The sequence below is a fragment of the Prenolepis imparis genome, unplaced genomic scaffold (assembly GCF_030444845.1).
Source record: "Prenolepis imparis isolate NDT839.2.m4 unplaced genomic scaffold, iyPreImpa1.0 SCAF_8, whole genome shotgun sequence".
NCBI classification, from domain to species: domain Eukaryota; kingdom Metazoa; phylum Arthropoda; class Insecta; order Hymenoptera; family Formicidae; genus Prenolepis; species Prenolepis imparis.
Genome location: NW_028141166.1, coordinates 17329769 through 17352815, shown reverse-complemented (window position 1 = coordinate 17352815; position 23047 = coordinate 17329769). Strand labels below are relative to the sequence as shown.

General features: G+C 33.9%; 3 protein-coding genes and 1 long non-coding RNA gene across 9 annotated transcripts; 2 read left to right on the top strand and 2 right to left on the bottom strand.

Annotated features, from left to right (window-relative positions):
- Window positions 1–374: 374 nt before the first annotated feature.
- LOC145940025 (F-box only protein 33) lies at window positions 375–14528 on the bottom strand. Its single transcript, XM_083044796.1, has 7 exons — window positions 13721–14528; window positions 12824–12918; window positions 12551–12742; window positions 12065–12466; window positions 11691–11939; window positions 11412–11607; window positions 375–11245 (listed from the first exon to the last, which is right to left on the bottom strand). Exons 1-7 carry the CDS (start codon window positions 14183–14185, stop codon window positions 11114–11116), a joined length of 1731 nt encoding a protein of 576 aa, XP_082900922.1. The 5' UTR covers window positions 14186–14528; the 3' UTR covers window positions 375–11113.
- Window positions 14529–15604: 1076 nt separating this feature from the next.
- Window positions 15605–16917, top strand: LOC145940027 (uncharacterized). 2 transcript variants are annotated; one of them, XM_083044801.1, is made up of 3 exons: window positions 15605–16284; window positions 16576–16688; window positions 16755–16917. In XM_083044801.1, exons 1-3 carry the CDS (start codon window positions 15982–15984, stop codon window positions 16915–16917), a joined length of 579 nt encoding a protein of 192 aa, XP_082900927.1. In that variant the 5' UTR covers window positions 15605–15981. The 2 variants fall into 2 exon arrangements, with proteins under 2 accessions (XP_082900927.1, XP_082900926.1); XM_083044800.1 differs by having other exon boundaries at window positions 15606–16284; window positions 16573–16688.
- Window positions 16918–17055: 138 nt separating this feature from the next.
- On the bottom strand, window positions 17056–19632 carry LOC145940026 (uncharacterized). Of its 2 annotated transcripts, XM_083044799.1 has the most exons (5): window positions 18995–19632; window positions 18553–18876; window positions 18065–18484; window positions 17759–17984; window positions 17056–17193 (listed from the first exon to the last, which is right to left on the bottom strand). In XM_083044799.1, exons 1-4 carry the CDS (start codon window positions 19313–19315, stop codon window positions 17766–17768), a joined length of 1284 nt encoding a protein of 427 aa, XP_082900925.1. In that variant the 5' UTR covers window positions 19316–19632; the 3' UTR covers window positions 17056–17193; window positions 17759–17765. The 2 variants fall into 2 exon arrangements, with proteins under 2 accessions (XP_082900925.1, XP_082900923.1); XM_083044797.1 differs by lacking the exon at window positions 17056–17193 and having other exon boundaries at window positions 17538–17984.
- A 651-nt stretch (window positions 19633–20283) lies between these two features.
- Window positions 20284–22764, top strand: LOC145940028 (uncharacterized). Of its 4 annotated transcripts, XR_014425950.1 has the most exons (4): window positions 20284–21068; window positions 21146–22009; window positions 22370–22529; window positions 22601–22764. It is a non-coding gene; the product is annotated as an uncharacterized LOC145940028 (long non-coding RNA). The 4 variants fall into 4 exon arrangements; XR_014425948.1 differs by lacking the exons at window positions 22370–22529; window positions 22601–22764 and having other exon boundaries at window positions 21146–21329; window positions 21493–22320; XR_014425949.1 differs by lacking the exons at window positions 22370–22529; window positions 22601–22764 and having other exon boundaries at window positions 21146–21671; window positions 21789–22320.
- The last annotated feature ends 283 nt before the right edge of the window (window positions 22765–23047 follow it).

Here is a 23047-nt window from a genome sequence, read left to right as displayed (position 1 = left end):
AATTACCTTTTTTAATCAATAAAGATTAATTTCAAATTAACATGTGGCAATTCTATTTGTGATTTATTTCATTAACCTTATTTAAAGAGATAAGACTATACTAGAACTTTTTTCAAATAAATAATTTCCTAAACAATATATTTTTGAAAATATAGAAGTACTGCGAGAAGCTTATTTAAGAGAGCTTAAAGAGAGATATGAAGGAAAATTATATATTTTTAAGAGAAGAGATTCATCATTAAAATTATTCTACACATCGATGGCAAACATTTGATTTTTGCAACATAATAAAGAGTAATAATCTTAATTAAATATATATATTATATTTATAAATAAGCTAATTATTATAGATACAGAGAAAGTAAGCGAGTTACTTTATGTCATGCATTATTTATTTATCGATTCATACATTTTTAAAAATTGATTTACATTTCCAAAATAACATTTGATTTCTATTATTACAAGACTCGGACGTAAAAACAATAGATCGATATACAATCTCCCAATGGGACTTTGAAATCGAAAGAATACTGATTACGTGATAGTTTTTAAACGGTTCCGGCATGTAAAGATGCTCGCCCGGGACTACATACCCATGAAAAATTGGATAATTGTAATATCGGAGTTATACAATAACGAATTTCTATACGGATGCGTAACAGAGGTTCCGCGTGTTATAATACGACGAGCGCCTCGGCCTTTGCGCAGGTACCTCATAATATATTCCAAGATTGCGTTTCGGAGGAGAAAACGCCGAAAATATGCGAGAAACATCTTCGTGATGTCGCTTCATCACAAATTAACTTGGAAAGGTTTTCGCGCGTTCTCTAGCCGGAAGACGAAACTCGCACTAGAACGCAGCGTAAAAACTCGTGTTACGTGTCAAGAATGTGCCGAGAAAAATTAATAAGATTAGAAATTTATATAAATATACGAAGCTGCAAGAGAGACAGAAATTCGCAAGCAGTTCGAACAAACATGTATTTAATAATAAAAATAACAAACAAAAGTATATCACATCGCAGCGAACACAAATACCTCGACTGCGTTCCGTGTAGTCTAGGAACGAGCACATTAAGAGTGACTGAATCGAGCATAAATTGAAACTCTTTCTCTTCCTATAACACTACGTACTCTTATCTTTGAACTTAACGCAGTGACAACAATGTAGCCATTTTTATGAATATTATAATTTGATCTCACAAAGTTTTTCTTATGCATTTAATGCATCTTTTTCGATTTTTGTTACGTTCTAAATCAATTAAAAAAAAAAAATAAATTCGACAATAAACGATGATAAAAGGATAATTAATAAAAGATCCTGAAAATGTTCAATTGTAAGATAGAACATATATTACTGTTCCAATGTTGTTAATAATTAAATCGATTCAAATCTTATATATTTAAGCAAAAATTCGGCATGCAAATTCAACATCTGTCGTCAAAACGTTAAGTTTAATCTTATTCGAAGGAATAGATAGAGTATGTTTTCTACTGTTAATATCATAATGCATAACGGGGCAATAAAAAAATTAAAACGCGTAGCCACAATGCGTCTCGACGATTGTGAAATCGATAATAATTATACACTCATTCAGCACAAATTAAGAGATCACTGCTTCAAAATGCTAATTTTTTGTAGGTCTAATTCAGTAATTAAAAAAGCTAAAATATCACATTTACGTAAATGTGTTTGTTAAAACACAAAATTGTATAATCAAGGATAAATTGATTAAGAAATGCATTAAATATATCTATGAAAAAATATGCTACCTCATCTTTGAAATGCCATTAAGTCTTATAATAATTGTTAATGGTGGATCTACATTTTCGAAGATTTCTAAAATTCCTGTAGAACTTAAAAAAATATTTTATGAAACGAAAAAAAAATATACATATACATATATAACAAATTTATATAACTTTTTATTATTAAAAAAATTAATATATAGACATTTATGTCAAAAATCATATTTCAAAAATAAGTACACATTTCTCGAAATACCTTTAAAAATAAGTACACATTTCTAGAATACGAATATAATTATATTATATATATTATTCAACAAACCAATTAACTGAATTAAATTTCAAGTTGAAAAAAAAAAAAGATAATCACAGTTCTTGAAGCGATATGTTTTGGTTCATATCATGTAGCGAAAGAAAGCTTAATTAGCATTCTGATAGATCCACTATTGTTCATAATCTATAGGCGTAGCATTTTTTATAAGTCTTCTGCATGTAATTGTCATTTAACATATAGTTCGTTAAAGCGTTAAGAATAAATTTCCAAAACGAATATCTTGAAATATCAGATATCTTTAAATAAAGATAGTTTCGAAGAAGAAGTGACTTCCCAACTGTGCTTTTGTAGAGTGCATTAATTTCCATACCCGTTTGACGTCGAGAGCACCAGGAAGCGGCTCTAACTAACATCGATAGAGTGCTTACAAAGTAATGCACGATTACGAGTTTCGTTTTTTTTTTCTTTTTTTTTAAATACCGGCACGCTGTTATTCGTGGCCGATTCGAACAGATACAACAACGAGCACAAGGGACAGCGAAAAATTAATAAACCTCTCGCGCGATTCGTCTGATCCTAATTAATCCGCGCGATAATTAATCTACGATCTCGCGAAGCCTCTCTCGTCGACGCGCTCATGCACACAATAATACGCATAGACGAACACGCAACATACATACATATACATTTTATAATTCGTTAATCTTGACATCGTTAAGTGAGACGGTTATTCGGCATTGTATATGTATTTGTGTGTGTGTGTGTGTATGTATTTGTGTAACGTGATTACATTGACGAAGAAAAATATGTAGCGCGCGATTCTGATTTTATTCGGATGATGATTCAACGTCGCAAGCAACAACGAGTGAGACTTCAATGCTAAACTTCGATGTCGCTCCATCATCGATTTCGCATCGACGACATACGAGAAGGAAACGGGTCTAATACGTTTCTCTGCGTGTAAACCCGTTTCCTCTTTTATACAGTAGAACTATGTCCGGAACGAGATTTTCGTCCTCGAGATAATATATAGAGACGATCACGTCTTGAGGTTCGCTTACTCTCGCAGACTCTGAGGAAAAATGTGTTATCATAATAAGACGATTATCTCATTCACGAAGGAGAGACGACTTCTCTTTAGCGATGGTGTAACATTGAGAACTTTAATAAACTTCTTGAATTTCTAGGTTCGCGATAGATCCGGTCTCGACGAAAGTCTTCTCGTTGGATCATGGATTCATCGCGTTACATCGCTAAGGAAAAGTCGGAAAGCGCAAAAACGGTCCAGAAGACTCACAAAGCCTCTCTCGCTCTAATATATCCCCTTTCCTCGACATCTCGAATTATCTCTGCACATGCAACGCGTATTACATATACGAGAATGTGCGACACAATACGTTTATGTAGCATGTATTTTAATTAATTAACGCCGATCGCGATCGCCCGGGCCGATTGTTGATCATTCGCGCCGAATGTAATAAATTACACGTCGAAGTTACACGAATATCGACGTAGCTTTTGCAGACGAGGAAGTGCGAAAGCGACGCTAAATCTCGGCGAACACGACGTCACCGCCGCGATCATACAATATGTATACAATGTTTATATGTCAACATCAGTTGCCGACGATATGACTAACTATTTAACGAAACTAAATGCTACGGAATCGACGAGAAGTAATTATTAAGGTCTTGGTCCGCTTGGCCGGATCGCCGTGATCTCGCGTCGTTTCAACTTTGTTTCCTCCGAAAGGGAGAGACACTCGCAGAAAAGAAACGATTAGTGTCTCTCTCTCGTAATTAACGGAGTCCCGTTCTTGTTTAATCGTCTAGTAATCGCGGTGTCACTTTTAGAGATCGAGTCTGGGATCTGTCTCGCGTTTGACATAATTGAATTTATACAAAGTCCGCAAAATTTCTTTCTTTTATCTTCATACATTAAATTATCTTGCGACAGTAGAGATGATTTTATCGTACGAAAAGCATATTTCTTTTCTTTAGTTATTTAGACATTACGTCTCTCCTTTATTACGACAATGCTATAAAAGGATTGTGATTAAAAGGAAAAGTTTCGTCGCAAAACAATTCGCTGTTATCGTAAAGTAACTCTTTACAGAATATGCTCGTTTTGTATAATAAATAATCGCAGAATGATAAATGTAATTATTCATCGATTGAATAATTACATTAGCGAGTCTGTGATAGCTTCATCCGCGTATTAAAGGGTCCTTTACCCTTTGAATAAACTGTACACTTTTCGCTGTACTGTTAGAACTAACATTCCTGGGCTAAATGAAATTTTTCATACATAGCCATAAAAAGCAAATCTTACCTACAATAATATTGCACAACGTACGCATGTATTTTTTTTCTTTTTTACTTTACGGAATGCTTTGTATCTAAAGTACATTGGAAGCATGAAAAAAAAATTAGCACGCTGTTTAATCAGTTTATATTGCGGATGAATGCTAAGAAAGCTATTTCGACGTCGGCGCATTTAACGAAGATTTTTCATCGCCATTCCGATTTTTTTTCCATCGCTTTAATATTTTATCAGACAACGCGAGACCATCTTCTTTTATCGCGCACGATTCTTCGATCTCTTCGCAGATGATTCGCAATGCATATCATTTATCATTGCATGCTACATCTTCCTGTGATTTAACTCTCTATTGCCCTGTATATCAAGTCACACGTACCAGTTTCATTTCTTCAATTTTTCTTTTACGCTTGTTTCTCTTTTTTCGTTTATTAATTATTCTAACTTGGAGTACGGAAACACGCACGTTTTGGGTCTTCAATAATAGATTTGTCATGTATTTTATTTAACTACATCGCGTTATATGAATGCTTTTTTCGATCCCCAAAAAGATACCCCGGGTAATAGAGAGTTAAAAATCTCGTGCACGTGCACGCTGTTGCATTCGGAACGGAAGTGCACGGCAATTATCCGATTGGATCTTACAATTTAATTACAATGCGTATGAAGATTTCAAATATCTTCAATTTAAAAAAAAACGTCAAAAAACTGTATCAGTATACGAGCCTCTCAGAAACCAAAAACTAATTAATTCCACTGTTTCTTAATTTGAGTACTAATTACGTGCTAAAATTAAGAAATTTAAAAAAAGTCAAATTAATCAGTTTGGTTTGTGAGCAGTTCATAAACAGTGTTTGCATACATACATTTGCTATCGTTTGTATATATGTACGTGTTTTTGCATTGTTATTTAGAATGTCTACGAGATTTCGAAGCCTTGAAGGATTTCCGAATTTGCGGATTAACATTTTAATTTATGAAATCTCAAAACTGTACATTTAATCTTTAAAAATGTAATGCTTTTTATCTCATTTCTCCGAAATCTTTAAACATCTCTTTTTTTGGATCTTTAAAGTTAAAACTAAGAATTTGTGTTTTCTTAAAAATCCTTTAATTAAATATTTCGGTTCCTTTTCAAACAATCTAATTGTCAGATACACGAATTGATTCTATTATTTTTTTTTTTAACACACGGAGATGCAGATTCTTGTCTCTTGAAAAATTTGTTATTCGTGTGAATCCTAGAAACTTCGAAATCTCGAAATGCCCAAGTCTTCGAGGCCTTGAATCCCTGGATCTCTTCCGTTCTTTGACGCTCGCGTGGTACCATATCGTAACGTGACAGGACACAATTTTTCTCGATCAACAACGTACACGTGACGGTATTACATGGCGTTGCGTGCACGTGTACGCACTATTAGAACTAGGACGTCGTTCTAAAGTTTCGTTCGAAATTACGCGAACGAACAATAGCGACAAGATATACACACTTTGATCCAGTTGTACTCGCGAAGCCCTTTGCGAGAAAAATCTTCAGGATCGATTACGCGACTGTTACGGACTTTCGCTCTTCTCCCTTACGGCTCGTTGCTTACATCTAACGCTGTTTTTGTTCACCGTTGCGTGTGAAGATCTCGATAGGAGAAATGCGCATGGTCTGTCTAGCGACATCGTCTTTCTTGTGCATTTTTTTTTCCCTCGATGGGAAGAAATTATTTGTACGGCACGAACGAAACGCGATGATCGCCAAACATCGCGACGGCAAGTCAATTATTACAATATATAATTAATCGGGAACACGTACGAGCCGTGCGTTTCGAAAGTAACGCAAGTCTGAATGTTCAATTCAAGTAAAAGATCGATCGACGCCGAAGATCTGTATGTGTCTATATACGGAAACTCATTAGGCATATTATTACTCGCTCGTGCGCTTCTTAGGATTAAATAGAATCCTCGCGTATGCTTGATATACTTAAATTAATAATTTATATATCGAATATATCTTATTTGCATCATCGAAACAAACAACTCGTATAAAATTGCAGAGACAATCTGCCTCCGATCGACACTACGCAATACTTTTCGGCTTCTCTAAAATCGACTCGCTCTGGCCGATCTTCCTAGCGACAATTTGCTACGCTCATTCCCGTCGAATGGAATGGATTGTATAAGGTACATAATACTTGGTTAAGTAATGACGAGATGTTACCGTGTCCGAAAGTATTGGAAAGCACCGGAAAAAAAAGGAACGAATGAACGAATTCGCATACCTCTTCGTTCTATCTTCGCTTATACTCGTATGTGTGTATACTTGTATGTGTAAATTATTTCATTTTAGGAACTTATACTATATTCGTGGCCGCCGACGGTGACCCGACGACTGTTTCGTTCGCGCGGGTTTGACAAAATGCGTCTCCGTGTCGCGTGTCCGTGTCAAAATCAAACTATATACATTCACATATACATATACTCGGGTTGTACTCCGATATAATCTTGTGCGATCTTAATTTCAGTCGACGATAACTTAAGATTTTCTTTCCCTCTTCTTTTTCTCTACTACATAATTTATCTAAATGTGCGCGCGCTTCACCGTCAACGGCGGATTTTATCTCCAAGACCGCTGCTGCATAAAAGTTGTCTACCTGCGGTGAATCGAGAGGACCAAACATTGTCTATAGGAAGCCGGCGAAGCGTGTCAGTAATCATTTGGCGCGTCAACGCGGTGTCGCACGTGTCTCCGCATCTCACTAAATGGAATGTCGAAAGACGGAGCGGAGTTTTCGCGTTATCAAGAGCCACGATACACGGCGATTATCGAATGATGGCTGTGTAATTCGTGTATCGTGGCTCTTCTATCAAGACGCTCCTCTTCTGACCGAGAAGAAAAAAAAAAAAGAAAAATAAACATGCGTTGTGCAACAACTCACTTAGAGCGCGCGATCGAGATGAGCTGATCGGGTCGTCGTCTGCTTAATTAGACCGGGCTATCTTGTCGAAAGACAATCTCTCGTACTTCTCTTTCTTTCGCTTGCACGTCCAAGTTTCTGATTCTCTTCAGTCCTCTCTTTCGATTTTTTTTTTTCTACTTTCTACCTACACTCGCCGATCTTCATCCACTCTCGAACACGCTTGTAACATTTTTTCTACTTTATCACAGATGTTTTATTCTCGATTTTTTTTTATAACGCCCTGTCTATGCTTACAGCTCACTCGGTAACATTCGATCAGGGATTCTCGTCTCGTGTTCCCTATATATGTTATTCGCATGCTGATGCGCAAATTACGCTCTCGATATATATTTCCCGTGTTGATCTTACTCTCCCTATTCCTTGTATAGCCAACACGTGTTATAATCACAGCTCTCGGTCTCGCCGTTACGCGCAAGAAGACACGATCACACGCTAAGGCCTGCCTTAGTACAAAAATATACATTCGCTTCTTAAAAAATAGATCTTAGCATTCTGTACTGGCTAGCGTTCGTTTGATATTTTACAGTATTTTGATTCTTGGCAGGCTGCTTTAAAGGGTTTAAGTTTATAATATCGGTTACGAGAACGTCGCCGTCGAGTGAGCTCTCTCAGGGCTTATTCCTGATCTAAACGCTAGCTTGTGCACCATCCCTTTTATTTGTGTTTCGCTTTCGCGACGACGCATATTCATAAATATATTCGCGAACGATTTCGAAGCGATTTCGACGAGGCTAAGATGGAAAGCAACCCGGAAAGGAAAAAAAAGGCGTTTCAAAGACGCGAGAAATTGAAGAAAAACTGACGATCGTGTTCAACAACGGAACGTATCGATGATTTTTTTTCTGCAAAAAACCTATGCGCCTTCCATCCCTCGCCTTTGTTTTTATGAATATGGTGTCGACTACTCTTGCGCGGCAACGTGCAGCTCGCTTGACTTGTGTTGTAATATACACCTCTTTCGGCAGGTTCAGTCTTATACTTGTGGTTTTGTCGTGTTATAATTACACACGTGGTTATTTAGTTGCGTTGTGCCCGCATCAAACGGCTGCACGATTGCCTTCTACGATATTTACTTAGTACAGAGGACTCGCAGAGATGGTACTATCATATCACTTGATTTGTTTCTACGATTCGCGGATATATCCATCATTACATTCAAACGCGTATCATCTCGCATTCTCGGTTAATTTTTCTCGTTCTTTCTCTATTCGCACGCTATTAAACTTGCTCTCGCGCAATTGTCACATGGTTATTTTTCACACTTATATATTTATTCTCGTGTTCGTTATTTTTCTCTCTCTCTCGCTCATTTATCACATTCATACGCTGGATACCGCATCTCCGAATATAATTTTTCTTCTTCTTCTTTACGCGAAATTTTCGTTCGTTTGAAAGAAAAACAAGAATAAACGTAAAATTACATTCATAAAGTTTTCGTCCTATCCCGTATTATAGTATCGACGGTCAGCGAACGATTTGTTAGTAGATTACGTCCGCGTATCGTACATAGTTAATAACTACGATTCTTGTGGGAAACCCCTAGTTACAAATTTCTCTCATTTTCGCGTTAGATTTTCCCTCTTTACTTTCCTCCGATGTAAAAATATACACGCGCGGAATACGAAATGAAAGGGCACTTGCACGAGCGTGATATACCTCAAGTTCGTAGCCGTTGTCCTGGCGAATGTGTGTGTATATATATATATATATATATATAAAATATATATATATATATATATATATGTACGCACGTTCGCGAGGACGCAACAGTTATTAAGGTGGTTATCTCTCTATGGTGGATGTCGCGTGACAGATTTCTCAATGAATTTACCCTTACCGCGACTCAGGTACATATTAAAGGCCCGTTCATCTTGTATAACAGCTGATCGTATGTCGAAAAGAAACGGTTTTTTTTCTCTCCTATCCATTGTACATTGTTTCTCATCTTTGTTCCTCTTGTTTCTCGTTTCTCCTCGCTCTTTTCCTATTCGTTTTCTCTTCGTGTATTCTTCCGCGCGCGATTCCGCGTGTATCCAGTGTCTCGAACGCATAGAGATGTATGTACAGAAACCACATATAAAAAGAACACAATATTATACGTGACTACAAGTTTTACGATACACGACAATGTAATATAATTATACAAGGTTTCGAAAAAAAAAAAAAAAAAGTAAATAATCTCTCGGAATAGTAAACTGTGTGTATATATACGGCATATACGGTTGCATTTTGGTATTTTATCTTTGTTACAGATCACTCTCGCTCTCTCTTTCTCTTTCGCTCTCTTTTGTAAACACATTCTCAAAAAATTGTCACCGTTAATTGTACGACAGAAATAGATGCGCACTGCGTCCGGATGTTGACGTGTTTAAAGTTCGACAGATAATACAGTTATACATACATATACATACATAATATTACGATTAGCGACTAAACCTTCGATTTTACAGATACACACTTATATTCGTGTGTTAGTCATCAGCGGTCGCTAAGAGCACGGTGAGTATAGACGATTATATATATTTTAAGTATTATACTCACATTCGATTACTACTCGTTATCACCTGTTGAAAGCTATACATGAACAGGCTGTATATTTCGAGCAATTTTATTTTTTTTTTCCTCTCATTTCATTCTCTCGCCCGCGCTTGTATCACGTACTTTACATCAAGCCGACTTTCTTCGGTGCGCATACGTTAACATTTGTACAAAAGCGTCCGATTGGTCTTGGTATTAAAAATAACCTCGGATCGCTATATCGACACTTTGCGCTTTTTTTGCCTTTTGCTCTTTCTCTCGAGCGCGATTATACTCTTTATACTCTCATGTGCGCCGCTTATTTAACGAACTCTTCGCGAAGTTTTACTAAAAGTTTGACTTTCGCACGTCATGCTCTTGGCGCTCGCTATCACCTAACTTCCCAGAAAATTGGAAAAATATGTTGTTGAACGCGCGTTTTTTTACTTACATACGTTTGGAATTTTGTTATTCTTTTTCCAGTGGAAGATCATAAGATCCGAACCTCTTCTTTTCTCTCTTCGATGTGCTGCAGCTTTTTCTTTTTATGCTGAATAAGAGTCCTTCGCGTATTCTTCAGTCTCAGCTCCGCTAAACTTTGTAGATCTCTTTAAAGATTCTTCGCATGTTGCAATCTTGTTCTTCAGCCATGTCGTTTTAATGCATAGCTCTCTTTGACCAGAATAGTATTGTAATTATATAAAATGTATTCTGGTTTCTTCTCAATATCAATTTTATAGGCGATAAGGGCAATTATTTACCGTTCTTAATGCCTTAATATATATACGCTATATACGCGTTATCTTTCCCTAGCATCACTTTGTCAACAACAAAACGCGACTCGTATAGTTTTTTATAAGAAGAAAGTTACAATGCATATAAATCATCGAAGAGATCGTCTCATTGTTTGCAAATGTGTTGTAATTTGCATTGAATATACCATCAACAAATCGAAATAGATCTAGTTGACTATAGTTTATCACACTGATATACGAATCGACAGAAATATCGTAAACGAGAAGATTATATGTGCGTTTATCCCTCTATATCTCTCTCATTGTACCCAATAGGATTCTCAATTCGGCGAAACGATTATGCCGTTGATAACGAGATTTCGAACTTATACGCTGTTCGATGTTTCATTCAAAATTTCTCGTTAAACAAAAAAAATCTCATAGAATAAAAAATGAAATTTGATAACGTTACTTCTGAGAATGCTGGTGGTCCGGAAATGACTGCTGGGTAATCACACTGAGTAGAAATTTTCCTTGGCTTCTATCAAAAATTACTTTTGATCGCTGAGAACCAATGGCATAATCACTTCTCTGCTGTCGCCTTTAAAAGGATCCAATATCACCATCGGCAGATCTGAATCGCTCAACGGCATCCAATGTAGACCCATTATGCCGCACATTTCCTTTATAAATAAATATACTTAATTAATAAATATAACATTTTAAGATTCTCTATCTCGGCTTTGCAATTGTTATTTCTTTAACTTTACAGAGTAAATCATCAGAAAACAAACTTTTGCCTTGAGTTTAATACAAAAATGTCACTATATTAAGATGGTTTGTACTCACGTGCTTGATACTTTCAGCTTTGTGCCACGATTCATTTTCAGATGTGATATCACTTTTTGCAAATATCAGCAATTTAAGAGTATTGCCTCTGAGACGTGCAATGGCTAACAAATTCTCTTGATAATATTTGTGGCCTAGGAACACCATCTTTGTAAGCTTCGTACATTTCCATGCCACCAATACCAAGGGATCTGGACTGTATATTTAATGAAATTATGTATATATCATAGTTCTAGCTGAAGAAAACACAGTAAAGCAAAGCGCAGAAATATTTCTTACCTATTTGGATCGTTTGGATCAAATGTAGCTGGCATCTGCTGCGCGCGATCTATCGAGTCTATCCATATCAATGATCTCAGTGTATCCGGATAACACATTGATAATGTAAGCAATGCCCTGTTATTAACGTTTTCACAGAACAATACTTTCAAATGCGTCAATGGCATATCAGGATGTAATATATCGGTGTCTAAAACCTTAACGCCGGCATAAGAGTGTATAAGGTTAAGCCTTAATTCACATTGTGGACTGCAAATAAAGAAATATTTTTTATGCATGTTTCTTTTTGCTGATATATATTATTCTTATTGAGATCGAGATATAATTCTAGTCTAACATAACTATTCTAGTGCAACAATTACTGTCTAACTTACTTTTTTTGACTAAACATTTCCCAAGCCATGTTTGTTGTTCCCGGATAATCGTCTTTCCAGCCATGTACATGAATCACAAATCTTTGCATACATCCGTTGCCTAACGCTTCTAATAAAGTATCATTGACAAACTCGTAATCCAGAGTTAAGACAGATAATCTGATAAACGAATTAAAAATAGTGTTATCGAGCTCGAAAAAATCATAATAATCAGGGTCGTCCTTAACAGATGCCAGACTGAGATGCGTTAGATGTTTGGCATGATGAAGACGAAGAGGTTTCAAAATTGTAAACATATTCACTATCAACTCTTCTGTGCATCCTAGACTTAGGGCCTCCAGATAATTAGAAGTCTCGATAATATTTGCCACGGATTCTATTAATGCGGAACGATAGCAGTTACTGAAAGATAAAGATATAAGTTTATCAAATGTAGTGTAAAAAGTTAGTTTATATACTGGATAAGATTAGCCAATTTATTAATACCTATCATCCTCGTTGTCAAAGGGAAAGTCGTAGGCATTGCTATTAAATTCCAAAAACAATTTTCTCAATTGTTTATTATGACTTAATTGTTTTATGAGCTTGTATGTTTCGCCCACGTAATCAATGTATCTGGGTTTATCCCAACGAATCGTAGCTTCATGCACACTCAAAGCAAAATAATTTGCCAAAGATCTATAACAAAATGTACTATGTACTGTTTACATCTTTTAATGAATTTGTACATATAAACAATAAATCTCTGATTTTACATACCGAGACCATAAAACACTGTCTTCATCTCTGAACACAAAAGTGATTTTTTTCCAGAAACTTGGATGGAACAGAGTGTACCTCCAATTTCTGCACACCTGTACAAATTGAATAACAAGTCTATTGAACAAATCTTGTATGAATTAAGTATAAATAATAATTAATCAATATATGTTATTGTTATCAAATATTAATGTATCAAAATTATAATTTTAATAGGAATTTTACTATATATTCAACATGATTATATTAATATAATTGACATTGACATACATAAAATACAATACTAATGATGATTTTTATTGCATGGTCTTTGTAGTTTTTTATTATAGTAATTTTTTATTATATATATATATATACATAAATAAAATAATAAAATTTGTAATTTATATAATAATAAAGTTTGTCATAAATAATCGTTGATATTTCAAATCCAGATATCTACTATAAAAAAATATAACGCATCCCGAGTCAACACACACACACAAAAGACTTGTAATATCAAACTTATAATCATGCAAATGATCTGTAATGTCAAGCGAGATAGTATATCCTCTCATTAGTATGTATGTACATTCCATCGTATATAAGAAATGCTCTCGTGATTGTCACACGACGACTTTTATCGGCTATACAATGTCAGATCAGTTTACAGCGCAAACGATCGCGACACTGAAAGAGCGAGAAAAAGGAAAACACACAAGAGACTTTCTCCTTCTCTCTCCCTCCCGCCCGGGCTTTCTTTGTCCCTCACTCACTCTCTCTCACTCTCTCTCTCTCTCTCTCTCTCTCTCTCTCTCTCTCTCTCTCTCTCTCTCTCTCTCTCTCTCTCTCTCTCTCTCTCTCTCTCTCTCTCTCTCTCTCTCTCTCTCTCTCTCTCTATCTCTCTATCTTACTTACCTGAGAGGCTCTTATTCTGGTCTCGTGCGACAGATACGAGAATATCTCCTGCAAGATAACGCTGGGCAGATTGTTCCAGGACGGGCCGTGGTCCTTTTGCGCCATTTCTGTCATCCGATTCGCAGGCTTGTAGGACGAACAGCTGTTTGCCGCATTCAGCAAAGACAGCTGCCCCTCGCACTTTCTCGACGTCGCCTCCTCCGTCGTCGCGTCCCCGCCGCCGTTCACCACCGCTGTCGACGACGACGTCGTCGTCGTCGTCGTCGTCGTCGTTGTAGTTGTAGTAGTAGTGACGGTGCCGCTGGCTGCTCTGAATCTCTCCAATCGCACATCTTCGTACGTCCCCTCGCAGGCGCGCATCATATTCAACCAAACGAACGGTCCGAATCGCGATCCATCCGCTACTACGTCGTTAGACCCGTTGCCGACTGCGACCGCGCCGAGATTTACAGCCGAGACGGGCATATACTCTGTCGTATACAACCCCGATGTGTGTATACACACCGATCTCTCTCCCGCGACCTCCCCCAACGCGGACTCGCTCACTTTCGCGTTCCAACTGTCGGCCAGGTCGGCCTATCTGCCTCAAAAATGTCAGACGCAACACACGTTTCAAACGTGAGGAGGGGAGGGAATTGCTGAACACGCACACTGTGAAACGTGAGCTTCTCGTCCGTGTGTTTTGAAGCTTCGGCCAGCTTCGGTCAATTTCGGGATAGAGGAGGACAGATGTATCATCTTTCTCTCTCTATCTCTCTCTCTCTCTCGAGTTAAACAGCTGATTCTCGAAAGCTGGCGAAATAGCGAAAATTAATTAAGCAGATTAATTAAGAGAAGCCCATCTCCATTAATTTTCTGTTATACAGGTTATCGCAAAGTGTCAGAAGTAAAAAAATATCTGAAATATTAATTTAATAAGCTTTATACTCTGTCTCTCTGCGTGAGAAAAGAGTTGAAAATAATGTTTTAATAATATGAATAATTATTGCGAAAAATGATGTTATTAATCTTTTTTAAAAGAAAATATAATATTTCTATGGAATATTTCTATGAAAAAATATGGTTTTTGTATTTTATCGAAATCGTTTTACGTCATATCAATTAAAATTGATACCATGAAATTGATCGTGAAATTTTAATCATATTATCTCTTCCTTTTTAGCTTATTATCTCTCCATTAATTCGTTGATAATTACATATTTTTTCTAATACTCTCGAAAAATCATTAAAATTATTAAAGGAAAAATAAACTAAATAAGCAAATCTTTTTTTTCTAATAACTTTAAAATTTTTATTGCACGTGTGTGTGTGAAGTGCATTTAAATGGTTATATTTATTGACAAATTGATAACGAGATAAACTCATCTTTTATTTGCGCAATATCTTATTTATAGTATATCTTTCATTGTTAATAAATATCTTTGATCGCGTTAAAGAACCTTATTATTCAAAGAATTCCGAGTTTATCTCGAGCGGATATCTAATTTCACTTCAAGCGGATGATATCATATTCGCATCGAAGCGATCAAATATAAATCTATACTTCACAACACAATCTTATCTAATATATACACTCTCAGTAATTATCTCGCGAATGATTAACGGGCAGCAAATCAATTACGCAAGTGCAAAAAAAAAAGAACAAGATCACAGAAAATACATATATATGTAAATGTAAGATATATCTCTTTTTTTGCGCTCTATATATATATATGTTTGCGTAACTTTATCGTGCGTATAAAAATGCGTATAGACTTACGAGACATAAGATTATCGCAATCTACATTATTGTGATAACAAAACAGCAACGCACGACGATTATGTTCACGTGTCATCGTTACATTCTTGCAGCGATACGATGCACGGTTACACGTTAATTTAAATCTCGACGAACCATATGTTGCTCCTTCAGGGTGCGTTCGGAAATCTTACCTATAGGGTAAACTAATATTTAATTAACCAATCAGAACGAAAGAAGCACAGATGTCTACGTCTTGATTGGTCGATTAAAAACTACTTTGACCTACATTTCCGAACGCACCCGCGCGAGAGCGACACGGAACTGTCACCAGCTGTCACCCGCCTCGCGCGGAAACTAGGCGGAAACAGCTGTTGTGCGGAGAAGCGTGACGTCACTGACGTCTAGAGTTTTGCACGCCGGGCAGCGGACAACATGGAGAGCGCGCCGAAGCATCGTGTTGTCACGTCGTAAAGCGAGATAATCGTCGTCGTCGTCGTCGTCGTTTAAATGACACGGCGCGATGACGCGGTCGAGGATCCACAAGATGAGGTTTTTCATATTCCTGCTGATCTTCCTGCTGGCGCAGACGGCGATCTGCGACGGGGGCTTTCGGGAGAGGAGAGACGCTACCGGGGACAAGAAGGCCGTGAACGAGGAGACGAAGAAGAAGATCGACGAGCCGCGGAATCAACAGAACCAAGCTGGAGTATCGTCCGCTGACGCGAAGAGACCGGCGAACGATGCCAACAGGACGCACGACATAACCTCAAAGTCGCCGCCAGACGAAATCGCGAATAATAGAACGCACATCGCGGACAACGAGGTTCGTATCTCCCTGGCGCGTGTCAGAGACAAGGAATGTCTAGTGGGAAGTGGTGCACAGATATTCTTCGTCTCGCGGATAGACCTTCCAAATTTATAATATATTTTTAATATATAATATATTAATAATATAATGTTATATATATATATATAATATAATATATATATAATATATATATATATAGCAATTTATAATATATTTATAATATTCACAATTTATAATTTATATATATATATATTTATATTTTAGTTATAATCAGAGAATTATAACTTGATATTACCTTGACAGCAGCAGTCCAGGGAGGATCACGCGACCTTAAACACTGGTGCTCTCGTACGCGGTTTCTTAGTCTTTGTGGGACTAAGCATACTTGTCATGGCCTACATCGTGTTCCGTAGCTTTAGGTAGGGATATTCGATGGATGAAGTCTCTTGCTTGAAAGTTTAAATGAGTTTTGTTTTTATCGACAGGTTAAGTAAGACGCGAGCCCAGTTGGTTCGAAAGTACGGTGTCCTCACGCACAGGCAGGATGTCGAGATGCGACCGTTGCCGTTGGAGGAGGAAGACGACGAAGACACAACTGTCTTCGATGCGAGCAACGTCATGACCAACGTTCAGCATCAAACCGCGTAAAAGTTATCGCGTAAGGAAATACACCGTTGTGCTATTATATATACATCATCCGTGTAATGCTGCTCTCGACATCCACGATCTTAAGTAACTCAATCGTGATCTGTTGAGGTAGGTACACGACAGAAGGACTATGAGAGTTCGGAGACAGATTTACGACATTTTTTAGCATTTTGAATAAAGTAATTTGCTTTGTGCAGCGAGGTTATTATCAAATATGCATCTGTGATGCATTTATCATTAACATATTATGCTTATTCAGCAATAGATGTACTTTTCCTAAAAAGAAAAAAGAGAAATCCAAGATATTTCTACCAATATTCTCCACTCTATTATAATATTGCTATGTGATAACATAAAATTTTAGATATGTATCATCTGCAAGTTAACGAAAAGGTTAATGGGTGGCTATATCTCTACTCTTATACAGATTATATTTTAATTAATCTACGTTGTTATATAATTAAAATTATACAAATACAGATTGTCTCTATTTTCTTTAATACTACACATTAATAAAAATTATGTACAAAACTTTATTCCAAATATGTGTATTATTTTGAGATACATCTATTGAAAGAATACGAATATATATAAAGGTAAAGTTAAAAAAATTGATTAAATATTTTGCTAATATATATATATTTTTTTTTTTTATATAATTAATAACAAATATATATTATTATATTATGAGATTATATTATTATTAACAAAATTAGAATTTAATAATACTTTCCCAATAATATGTGATTGTTTTATTAAAATAATTTTTATATATATATATATATATATGTTTTTTGTTTAATAATTCTCTCTGCAAAAATTCTCTATAAAAATAACTTACAAATTTATCATATATATCCATTTTCAACAGCATGAACTATTACATCTGCCAATCTTTGTCTCCCAGTTGATGTTTTAATATTAGACAACATCCATACATCAGAAATATTCACTGCATCATTGGTCTTAATAATAGAATCTAAATCGAATGCTTGAGATGGATCCAGTAAACAAAATGGAATTGCTTCAAGCGCGAATACAAATCCAATAATAAAGTATTCCTTCACCTGCAATTTATATCGATTAGTATATCACTTTTTTTTCCTTTTTTCTACTTAATATTTTAAGAACAAAATAGATATTTTACCTCTTTCATAAATAAATCCCATGGATAAATTTTTTCTGGATCAGATCCAAGAGATTTAATAGTATTGCTCAATTCGGAATGATAAGTTTTTAATATATCATCGAAATATTGATCACGAAGTGACTTTAGAGTACACGAATAAACTAAGAACGATAAGTCCGCGATAGGACTAATGCAACGCGCAAGTTGAAAATCAAGCATTAACGCTTCCTTTTGATTTTGCCCGATGTCTCGGACGAGAAAGTTTGGAGCCCAACAATCACCTTCAGTTATAGCGGACGTAAGAGTGTCTCTTCTTTCACATAGTTTTGTACACTTGTGATAGAATTCACCAAATTCATAGGAATTGAATTGCTTCTCAGCTTTACTGTTTGGATACTCAGCAGCTAACGCATGTTTAGCTATATCCACTAGCTTTTTCTATATAAAAAAAACTTGCTTTAATAATAATTAAATTACATTAAAATATACAATGTAATGTTACTTACATGAAATCTTTGGTACCAGTTCCAGTTATGATTACCAAAGTAGGTTTCAGTTAAATGACTCGCAAGTTTTATAAATTCTTCTTTCTTTTGGTCTTTATATGCAAACGAGATTGCATGAAATTTCGCTAACGTTTTTAAAATTACTGTGCATTCCTCCCAATCCATGCAGTTTTGTCTGGATGCAGGTCCAAATCCTAAGGGAGAGACATCCTCCAAAACAATAAAATCATTTTCACCATCTGTGTAAGAAACCAAGTGACGTGGTATGCACAATACATTGCTTTGTCCTTTGTCAACTAGGAATTTTTCAAATTTTGGGACAATCTGTAAAGTTATAATTGTTTGAAATAAGTGTTTATTCATTGAGTTAGTGCTATTTTTTTTAACAATATACATATTCTCTATTATATGAAAAAAAAAAAAAGAATTTATATATTCTTACCTGTGTATAAAATAAGATTTCATTGCGGAAAAATTCTGCACTTCTAAAAGTCTTTCTTCTACCGATGTTCTTTGGAATAGACTTCACGACAAAATTAACTAGCACATGTTGCTGTGGGTCCTCATCTACAATACCATATAATTTACCCTTATTGACAGTCGACATATAGCTATCACCTTTGGCAAATCCTTCGCCAAAATCCCAATCTGTCAGTTGCACTTTTTTTCCATTATAAACTTTACAGAGTATGTCTCTAAGCACCTCTTCCGTAAACTTGTCACTCACTTCATTCAAACTGATGCAATTTTTATTTTGACTCATGATTTTTTACTTTTATAAAAAAAATTTACATTTGATATGGCACTTATATAATAATACTTTTGAGAAATACTGATATTTTTAGGAGTTAATGTAATATATTTATGTTACGAAGATCTTTAAATAATGTATTTATATTAATAAATTTACTTATTATAATTTATGTTTGCGACAAATAGCATTCAGTAAGTTAATGGACATAACTGAGAGAGTCACAATGAAATAATAAGCAAGATAAAATTGTGCTATCGTTTATATAACTGTTATCTTATTGAACATGATTTAATTCTCGTTTGCACCTGTGATAAGGCATCTATAATTTATGATAAAGTCTTTATCATTTTGCAGGAGTTTAATTTTTTTGAGAGATCTTGATATAGCACATTTCACTTTGTAAATATTCGTGTATATCGGTTCTCTGTAGATCGAATGAGATTTTTTTTCTCGCCAAGAAGAAAAATGCTTATCTTATTAATCGTTTTTTATATAAATACATCTGTGATTACTGTAAAAAAAAAAAGAACACATAATTTTCACACAAACAATCCTTGCGCGTGCACTTGCTAAGGCTTCTAAGCAATATACTGTTGAGTGGAATTTTCCATTATGAAGTCTTATTGAGAACTATCATCCATTTGACTGATATGCACATATGGAGAAGGGAGAATAAATTGAGACAAGTAGTCGAAAGGCTACACGATGTGTGTCAATTTTTTGTAGTCTATCTCCCTATCAGCATTTTCTACTCTATAAGATGCGCTCGTGTTTTTAGTTTTTGTACATATTTATACGATTTCTGATATAAAAAATAAAAACATAACCTTTCGCATGACTAATAGAGTAGTAAAATAAAACCAAAAGATTATGTAATATATATCCCTTTTCTAAAAAGTGCATGTTAAGTCGATTCTCGCAAGTATTGTTGCCTCTTTTCCGCGATGCTGATTGGTTATCTCGATGTGTGCTGCGTTGTACATTATTTCATATTGATAAAAGCCTGTCAAGGTTGAGCGATTTTGACGCATTTTGACAGTTCAAATGTATATACGCATTTTGACAGTTCAAATGTATATATTGAGAGGTTAATAGTGTATTCAATTTGTGAATGCAATTATTGTGGTTTATATTATGATATACATGATATTATGTGTACATATCATTAAATTAAATTAAAGAAAATATAGATAAAGAAGACGAAGAAAGGAGGAAGAGGAAGTAGGAAAGAATAGAGAGAAACTATGTGTAGTAAAGTATATATATTTTATAAATGTAATAAATAAAGCATTATTTAATCCAATTTACATTATTTTATCAAGAGTTTTATGCGTTATTGTTGTGTAGATATTATTAATAAAGTACTATAGTTAAATATTATTAATGTTATTTAATTTTATTGATAATTAATATTATTTAATTTACTTATAGAATATTAAAATATTAAAATATTACTAAATTATATATTACTTCGTTAATGTTTAAATATTATTAGTTTTAATAAATTTTTTTATGTTTTATTTAAAGTTATAGAAAAGACCAATTATTTTTTTAATTATACCATTAATTTTATTACTCATAGATAGAGAAGAATAGAAAGAGAGAAAAAAGAGTAGGAAAAAAAAGAGAGAAAAAGAGAAAGGAGAAGAAGAGAAGAAGGCTTTTTAATTAAAATTGAAGAGAAAGAATAAGCAAAAGAAATAAAGAAAAAGGATTGATTGAATGACTGAAGGAAAAGAGAGAAGAAAAAATATAATATTAGGTAATATTTTTATTAAATTTTTTAAATGTTTTAATATTATTATATCTTTAATAATTTTTAAAATATTTTATTTATAGTTAATATAAAGGAGAGATGCATTATATTATTAATAGACAAAAATAGAAGAAGAGAAAGAGAAAAAGATAAAGGGAGAGTAGAAAAAAAAGCTTTATTTAAGATTAAAGAAGAGGATGAATAAGCAAAAGAGAAAGAAGAAAAGAAAAGAAGAAAAAGGAAAAGGGAGAAGAAGGAATATATTAAGTAATAAAATTTTTATTGAATTGTTTAAATGTTTCAATAGTATTATAATTTTAGTAACTTTTTAATTAATTTGTTTTTGTTTTATTTTATTAATGTTAAAAAAGAACCTAATTATTAATTATTAATTATTAATTATGTTATTAATTATATTATTAATAAATAGAGAAGAATAGAAAGAATGAGAGAGAGAGAGAGAGAGAGAGAAAAAAGAGTGAAAAAAGGAAGAAGAGAAAAAAGAGTAGAAAGCTTTATTTAAAATTAGAAAAGAGGATGAATAAGTAAAATATAGGAAGAAAGAGTGAAAAAGGGTAAAGAAAAAGAGAAGAATGAATTTAAAATTAGGTAATAATATTTTTATTAGATTTTTTAAATATTTGAATATTATAGTTTTTTAAAATGTTTTATTTATAAAGTTCTTAATGAAAACATAAATTATATTATTAATTATATTATTAGTAGATATAGAAGAATAGAAAGAAAGAGACTAAAGAGAAAAAGAGTGGAAATAAAAGAGAGAAAAAAGAAAAGGAGAAAAAGAGAAGAAAGTTTTATTTAAAATATAAGAAAAGGAAATAAGAGAGTGAAAATGAATAAAGGAGAGAGAAAGAAAAAGGAAAAGTAGAAAAAAGCGAAAAGTTTTATTTAAAATTAAAGAAGAGATGGAGAATAAAAGAAAAAAGGTAAATGATTGAAGGAAAAGAGAGAATAAGGAATATATCAGATTATAATAATTATTAGGTATTAATTTTTTAATTGTTCGAATATTATTGTAATTTTAATAATCCTTTAAATATTTTATTTAAAGTTAAATGGGCTACTTTCGTGACAGAATTAAAATGTTCAGTTTAAAATGATCCGTGGCTATGATTTGTTAAATTTGAAATTTTATTAGAATCATCATAATTTCAGATTTGATCAATCACAGCACACTAATCACAGCGTACAATTCATTTTAATTTGAATTATTTTAATTTTGTCGTGTAAGGGCATAGGAGACGAACTATAATTATTAATTATATCATTAATTTTATCATTTATAGATAAAGAATAATAGAAAGAGAGAAAAAGAGGGAGATAGAAATACAGAGAAAAAAGAAAACAAAGCTTTATTTAAAATAAAAAAAGAAGAGAAATATTAAGCAAACGAGAGGGAGAAAAAAAAGATTATAGAAAAAGAGAGAAGAAGGAATATAAAATAAAGTAAATTATCTTTAAATATTTTATTAAAGTTAAAGAGATGAATTGTATATTATTAATTATATTATTAATAGATAAAGAAAGAAAGAGAGGGAGAGAGAGAGAAGAAAAGAAAAAAAGATAAAGGAAAATGAAAAGGAAAAAAGGAGGAAGTTTTATTTGAAATTAAATAAGAAAAAGAGAATAAATAAAAGAGAGGGTGAAAGAGAGAAAAAGACTGAAATAGGAAAGAAGGAATATAATATTAAGTAGTATTTTTTCAGAATTATAAAATATATTAATAAATATAATTAATAAGTTTCAAATATTATTTATATTATTTATATTATTTAATTTTTTAAGGTTCCTTGCCATTTGCTGCGGCCATGTTGGATTTTGACGTCGAAGGTGAGAAAATACACGCTAAAAATTATTGCGTGCTATTTTTAGATAAAAAAATATTTTGATGAAACATAACTTCAGATGGCTTTAGCATACTTTAAAATAGTCCGAAAACTATTCTTTCCCTTCGAAAATCAATC

Coding starts and splice junctions, on each gene's coding strand:
- LOC145940027 (XM_083044800.1), top strand. CDS start 15,982: ATGACGCGGTCGAGGATCCACAAGATGAGGTTTTTCATATTCCTGCTG. Junction 16,285..16,572: donor CGCACATCGCGGACAACGAG/GTTCGTATCTCC, acceptor TTACCTTGACAG/CAGCAGTCCAGGGAGGATCA. Junction 16,689..16,754: donor ATCGTGTTCCGTAGCTTTAG/GTAGGGATATTC, acceptor TTTTATCGACAG/GTTAAGTAAGACGCGAGCCC.
- LOC145940025 (XM_083044796.1), bottom strand. CDS start 14,185: ATGCCCGTCTCGGCTGTAAATCTCGGCGCGGTCGCAGTCGGCAACGGG. Junction 12,919..13,720: donor CCAGAATAAGAGCCTCTCAG/GTAAGTAAGATA, acceptor CAATTTGTACAG/GTGTGCAGAAATTGGAGGTA. Junction 11,608..11,690: donor GATCCAAACGATCCAAATAG/GTAAGAAATATT, acceptor TTAAATATACAG/TCCAGATCCCTTGGTATTGG.
- LOC145940026 (XM_083044799.1), bottom strand. CDS start 19,315: ATGAGTCAAAATAAAAATTGCATCAGTTTGAATGAAGTGAGTGACAAG. Junction 18,877..18,994: donor AAATCTTATTTTATACACAG/GTAAGAATATAT, acceptor ATAACTTTACAG/ATTGTCCCAAAATTTGAAAA. Junction 18,485..18,552: donor ACTGGTACCAAAGATTTCAT/GTAAGTAACATT, acceptor TTTTTTATATAG/AAAAAGCTAGTGGATATAGC.